This window comes from Cyprinodon variegatus, unplaced genomic scaffold, assembly GCF_000732505.1.
Source record: "Cyprinodon variegatus isolate N-32 unplaced genomic scaffold, C_variegatus-1.0 Scaffold183, whole genome shotgun sequence".
Classification (NCBI taxonomy): domain Eukaryota; kingdom Metazoa; phylum Chordata; class Actinopteri; order Cyprinodontiformes; family Cyprinodontidae; genus Cyprinodon; species Cyprinodon variegatus.
Genome location: NW_015150636.1, coordinates 1,015,621 through 1,022,279, shown reverse-complemented (window position 1 = coordinate 1,022,279; position 6,659 = coordinate 1,015,621). Strand labels below are relative to the sequence as shown.

Below are 6,659 nucleotides of genomic sequence, written 5' to 3'. Positions count from 1 at the left end.
ATCTATCTATATCTATCTATCTATCTATCTATCTATCTATCTATCTATCTATCTATCTATATCTATATATCTATCTATCATCTATCTATCTATCTATCTATCTATCTATCTATCATCTATCAATATCTACCTATCTATATCTATCTAAATCTATTTATCTATCTATCTCCAACATATTCTCATTATCAGTTCGTATGAAATCGTACGAAAAGTTATGCACACTATTTCGTACGTTTTGGACGTTTTTCCTCAAAAAAAACACATCAGTGCGCATGAAGACAGAAAAAAAAGCAGATCCGCGGACGGATGTAAAACTGGGAAAGACAGTGCAATCATCCCTTCTTCATGTCCCTAACTACTTTGCTTGCTGTTTTATATCTTAGGGTTAGGATTAGGTCAGGGTTAGGGCTAATTGTAATTTATATTCTATATTCGTGAATGGTGCGTCAGAGGCGCATGCGCATACGATGAAAAATACGTCCAAAACGTACGAAATTACGGTGCATAACTTTTAGTACGATTTCATACGCACTCATAATGAGAATAGGTTGATCTATCTCAGGACATATATTTTGTTTAAATGAAGGTAATCATTTATCTAAGCTTTAATTGTTTTCCATTAAATGTATAAATAAACATCATTATTTTTAGGTCATTGTTAGTTTTGGGATCCCAGGCTGTTTGTGGAACCATGACCTTCAGTAACCTTATTTAACTTTTGGAACGGTGTTCTGGTTTGGTAACCTGAGCTCCAGGCGGGGTTTAGGTTTATAATCTAAAGGACGTGGTTTAGGTCTGGAGTTAAACTTTACTCTGGTCTTTAGAACTAGAGAGACTACAGCCTGGTTTCTGCTCTGAAACCAGGCTGCGTCTGCGTGTCGCGGTTAACACGTATAAGCCCCACCCCTTCCGAAAACACCTCCCCAAATTTGCAGGTGACGGCAGATAATGTCGCAGACAGGAGGCCTCTGATTGGTCAATTCTCCATCCGCTCTACTCTATGTGTACTTCCTGTTTGGTCCCTAATAGCAGAAACTCTGGCAGTAGCTCCACCCACAGCGCCTGGCACGCCTCGGACTCTATCCCAGACACCGTGCAGGACGCTAGTTTGTAGCTCTGAGCGACGGTCTGTTGGTTTGCACGCTAAGCTAAACACGCAGTCTTTGGGGAACACTCACGGGGGAACTGTGTGTCGTCCGGCGTTGGATGAGGGGTTGTAGACGGCGAACAAGCTCGTCAAACCGACACACGGACGCCATCAATCCTAGCTAGCTCCTGATTGTCCCTCTTCGTTGTGGCGTGGAATAAGGGCGCAGACTACGCTTCTAAATTAGGCATAAATCAAAAATATCTGCGTCAAACCTGCGACAAGCTAACTGCGACAAACAGCTGCGGGACAATAACAGCCGTTAAGAGGACATGGCATCCTTTGCACACTGAGCTCAGGCTCCAACCGTCAAGACGAAGGTTTACTTAAAGCCATAAGGGAGGATCTGAGGGAAACCTTTGGCCTTTCAACCCCTAAGCTGCTGGTTTCTGAACCCAGAGTTCTGTTATCATCCTCTCAGGACTTCCTGTCTTTCTTTGTTCTGTTTTTAAACCAGTTTCTGATTGGACGGGACAAACGGAGTTCACTGTTCCTGGTTCTGTTGGCGCCGACTCACCGTTGCAGACTTGCCCTTAGACCCGATGGACTTGGACATCTTTCCCAGGACCTGGTATCCGTCTCTGGACGTGTTCCCAGCGGCCTTGATCTTCTTCTCAGCGACCTCCTGACAGTCCACGTTGAGTTTGACGCTGTTGGATGAAACCATGATGTGGAGCTTTGGAAAGAAGGAAAGAAGAAGACGTTTTGGTTCTGACCCGATTCACAACTTTAAAGCATCAGTCAACAGGTTTGGATCAGAACCAACTGGGCTAAGGGACAGAACGTCTGAGGAGTCCCCGCTCTCCACCCTGGTGCTGAACTAACGCTTCGGGCCTGAAGTCCAGATCCACCGGAAACGGGTCCAAACCAACCGCAGAGTCCCAGAGGAGGAGGGGGTGAGGAAGGAACGGCTCCAGTTCCGGGAACCAGAACAAAGGAGGAACCCAGTCCAGAACTTTCGGCACTGGACAAACAGCCCAGAGAGACCCTGCAGATGTTCATCCAAGCTCAGTACCGGTATCATCTTCAAGAGTCTGGGATGGTTCTGGACCCCTAAAGCCTGCTGAAAAGTTCTTGATCTACTGCAAAATCCGGCTGTGGAACCAGCTGGACCCGAGCCTGATCCTTCATCAGAACCCTGAGCCGGTTTGACCTCTAGGAGGTCCTGGGAACAGCCATGGTTTTCATCTTCCAGAAGTCCGTCCTTCGTCAGAACACCTCCCTCCAGAACCAGAACCTCTCTCAGAACCACAGGAAAAACTGTTGGAGTCGCTTATCTCTGGGGTTGCGGATCAAAGGTGTTGAATCTGGAATCTTAACGTTCTCTAAAAACGCAGATTTGCTCTGACTTTTTCTTCCGCCTCAGCAGGAGCTGCGCTGCCTCTCAGCACCTGCAGGTGGCGCTGTCTGCATTCCCTGACAGGACCAGGGAATAAATGTTTTCTTCCCATGACTCCGATTTCTAACACATTCGGAATGTGAGGAATGTGGAGGATCTCCAGACGTCCAGGGAAAACAGAGAGAGATGCTTCTTTTGAAGTTTTTCCCCTCAGAGCAGAAGACGTTACACAACTCAGAGATAAAACAGCCTCAGTCTGATTCACTTCACTTTATTCCAGACTAAATCGCTGCAGAATCTGGTTCCAATGTCTACAGAAGCCAGCTGAGATTAAGGAGAACCCGAGTCTTTACCTTGTGGAAGCTTCCGTGGAAGATGGTCTTCACCAGACCTTCGTCAAACGTGACTCTCTGGATCTCTCCGGTTTCATCTTTGTTGTAGAAGGAGATGGTCTGAGCGGAGCCTGGGAGGAGATGGAATAGTTCAGACTGAATCAGGAACCCGAACCTGATCAGGACATGGATCCACATCAGGAGGTTTTATTTTAATCTGGAATATGATTCGAAATCAGATGACATTTGTGAAAAAGATCCAAATCAGGATTCCGGTTCAAATCTGGAATCTGATCAGAATTGGGAATTTGATCCGCATCAATAATAATAACCAGAATAAAAAAGTATATCCAAATCAGGAAACGGTTCACATCAGGAAATCTAATCAAAATCTGGAATATGATTCAAATCTGAAATCAGATCAAAATCGTGACACTGATTCAGATCAATTTTCTGCATTGAATCTGGAATCGGATCAGATTCAGGAATAATGATAAGAATAAGAAGAAAACCTGCAAAAATAAGACAATTTTCCAAATCAGGAGTAATCAAATTCTGGTATATGTTTGGATTTGGAAATCAGATCAGAATCAGGAAACTGATTCAGATCACTTTTCTGTCTTGAATCTGGAATCTGATCAGAATCAGATGGATCCAAAACAAGAGTCTGGATTCTGATCCAAATCTGGAATCTGATCCGAATCAGGGAACTGGTGTGAATCAGGAAACAGAAGCCAATCAGGAAGTTTATCCAAATCAAAGATCTTATTTGAATCTGGAATCAAATTCGGATCAGGAAATGAATCCCAATTGGAGAACTGATTAGAATCAGGAATTGCATCAGAATCAGGAATCAGATCAGAATCAGGAAACTGATTCAAATCCCTTTTCTGTCTTGAATCTGGAATCTGATCCGAATCAGGGAACTGGTGTGAATCAGGAAACAGAACCTAATCAGGAAGTTTATCCAAATCAAAGATCTAATTTGAATCTGGAATCAGATTCGGATCAGGAAATGAATCCGAATTGGATAACTGATCAGAATCAGGAATCAGATCAGAATCAGGAAACTAATCTGAACCAGGAAACCAATCCGAATCAGTAATCCCTTCATTGCATCTGTTCAGATCCCGGCTTAGAACTGAACTACCGTAGAACTGAAGGAAGAATGAGAGAAGTAAGAACTCTGACAGCCGTGTAGAAATCCTGGAGAACCTTTGATGGTTTACAGGAGGATCTAAATCTGAGGAGGGCCAGTGGAGCGAGTTTAGTAGGAGAGCTGTAGGTCTCTCTGGCAGAGGGACCTTTAAACTCTGACTCTAACTTCAAAGGGCCGTGTTTTAACTGAGAGCAGCTGATGATCCTCATCTGAAAGATGGAAACATCAGCTTTACGAGAACCAGCTGAGCGGCTCCATGACATCAGCCTCTCCGCCATCGGCTGAGATGGAGGCACAGCTGCTCCGCGCTTCACGCTCGTTTCTCTGGCTCAGATCACAGGACGCGTACCGTCCACGGTGACGCCGGTCTCCGGCTTGTGGTCTTTGGTGGACACCTGCCAGATGTCGAAGGCTTCTGAGGGCGAGTCGGGCAGCAGGCGGAACATCAGGATGATGGTGTAGGTGTGAGGAAGGCCGTCTGGGTGCATCTCTCTGTTCGGGACAGAAACACACAGACCTGCTGGTTAGATGGGAGAAAATCCGACTGCTATAGTCAGGGGCCATTTCTCAATCTATGTGCTTGTGCGTTCTCGTGTCCTCGTGAAACGTCATCACCCTCAGTTCTAGTACTGTTCCAATTCACAAGAACAAGAAGACTGAGAACGGACAAAGTCCCCGGATGTTGTTCTGGCCCCTCCCTCTTTACCCAGCATGCATCAGAGCAGACTTGTCCGTCCTCCTGACTGACAGCTGTCCCAGCATGCACTGCGGCAGCAGCTTCCAGGTTAGCGCTCACAGAGCTCAGAGGATTAAGTTAAAAGTTCTCTTTTCTGTTGCTGTTGTTTAATGAAAGTAGGTTTTAAGTGTGAAGGACCGCTGGCTCTGATGGCGATTTTTTTTCGTTATACTTGGAAAAATGTTCATTTGATTTGTGTTTATCTGGCTGTGTTAATCGTTATTCCCCTAATAAAGGAAAAAGGTACGAATTTATTATCGTCTAGAGACTATTAATAACAGGAGGTGAAATGCAGCTCCAGACGAGCTTTGAATGTGGTGATGTCATCAGTAGCTTCTGTTCCAATCGACCCAGATTTATTCTGCGCGCTCCCGTTCTACCAGAGTCCAGACTTTCCTGGGTTCTTCTCAAGAACGTACTTGGCGAGAACACGAGTCCGTACTGGTACTCACGTGGTGGGCTGGTTCACGAAGGCGTTCTTGTGAAGCCTATATGCCGTGTAGCTGTTGAAGGACCCGGGCTCCATGGAGACTCCTGGGATGTAACTGTAGGTCTTCTCTGTCAGGTTGAAGGCCTCCAGCATCCTGAATCCTGGGGGGACAAAAGCAACGAGCGTAAAGGGGAGGATTCCTGTCACAGCAGGTGCTAAAGGACGCAGCGTCTTTAGACGTTAGCGTGGTCGTGTTTACCCGGGGAAGTAAAGCCGTTGACGTAGATTAAAGGACAGGCTGTGGAGGAGGGCAGAGATTCAGTGAGGAACGTTTTTTTTTTAGGTTATTTTTCTTTAAACTTTCTGACAGAAAAAGTTTTCAACTGACTGGACGTTGAGGTTTCGCAGATGAAGGTTATCAGATTTTCTTTGATGGTGTCGAAGGCGTCAAAGTCGTCCACGACAAAGACGTGTCTGTCGCTGGGCTTGCTGCCGATCACCTGCAGCTCCACGAAATCCACGTCGGCCACGCCGATGGCAAACACGCTGTAGCCTGAGGAGCAAAGAGCCAATCAGAAGCGACCAAACATCTGGGCGTCTTTAAAAGCCTTTTCTAACCCCGTAAACCTGGCCGACCCGGTACCGGGCCCAGCTGACACCTGCTCATGTTTAGCTATTTATAGAAATGGACAAAACACAGTCACATGGTGTGTTAGAAATGTTTTATTTATACGTTAGTAATACTACTAATGAACTATTATGATGTATAATGTGTGATTCATCGTTTATTAACTCTTGCTTAAGGTCGTTTCTTCTAAACATGTTTTCTTGGAACAATTCATTTGTAAAACAACCACATGCTTTATATGCTGAGGTTTAAAGTAAGATCATTTTGTTTCCCTTTCCCTTTAGTTAAACCTCAGCTTGTGTAATTAGGGACATCCCCTGACTTTAATAAATGGTGAGGAGAAAGCTAAAGACTGGCAGAGTGGGGAGGAGATTTGTAAACTCTGCAGTCTCTTCCTACTCTTCTCGCAAATAAACCTAAATTAATTGTCTCTGTGCCTTCTTTCTTTTCCTGTATGTATGAATGATGTTTTAGGTGCTTAGACGTGACATGGTGTTTCATCCGCATGCCTTTCAAATGTGGCTTTAAAATTTCTAAAATATGTTTCAAAATAATATTTATTTTATAGCTGTGTAAACAAAATGAGAATTAAAATTCCACCTGACGTGTGACACTGCGGGAGTAATGCAACAGCATGATTAACTTTTAGCCCCGCCCCCTAATGGCCGCCATCATTAGAAACTAGAGGCTCAAACCTTTCCAAGGAGGGGTCAGAGGTCATTGTGTGACCATTTTAGGTGATATAACCTGCATGCGTTACATAAGCTGCTCTGTTATTCTTATTTTCTATTCAGTTTAGTGATTTTATTGGTAAATTTAAATGAAACAACGGCTAAATCTTAGGAGCAAAGGCTTTTTACTTATGCAGAAGGTCTCTAATGGTGTAAA

General features: G+C 44.6%; 1 protein-coding gene across 1 annotated transcript in view; it reads right to left on the bottom strand.

Moving 5' to 3' along the window:
* Positions 1–6,659, bottom strand: part of LOC107087414 (collagen alpha-1(XII) chain-like) — a 177,562-nt gene that overhangs the window by 19,095 nt on the left and 151,808 nt on the right. Inside the window, 6 exon segments of the mRNA XM_015378984.1 lie at positions 1,665–1,823; positions 2,840–2,949; positions 4,327–4,469; positions 5,166–5,304; positions 5,403–5,441; positions 5,532–5,696. Of these exon segments, the coding sequence (XP_015234470.1) occupies positions 1,665–1,823; positions 2,840–2,949; positions 4,327–4,469; positions 5,166–5,304; positions 5,403–5,441; positions 5,532–5,696 (755 nt within the window).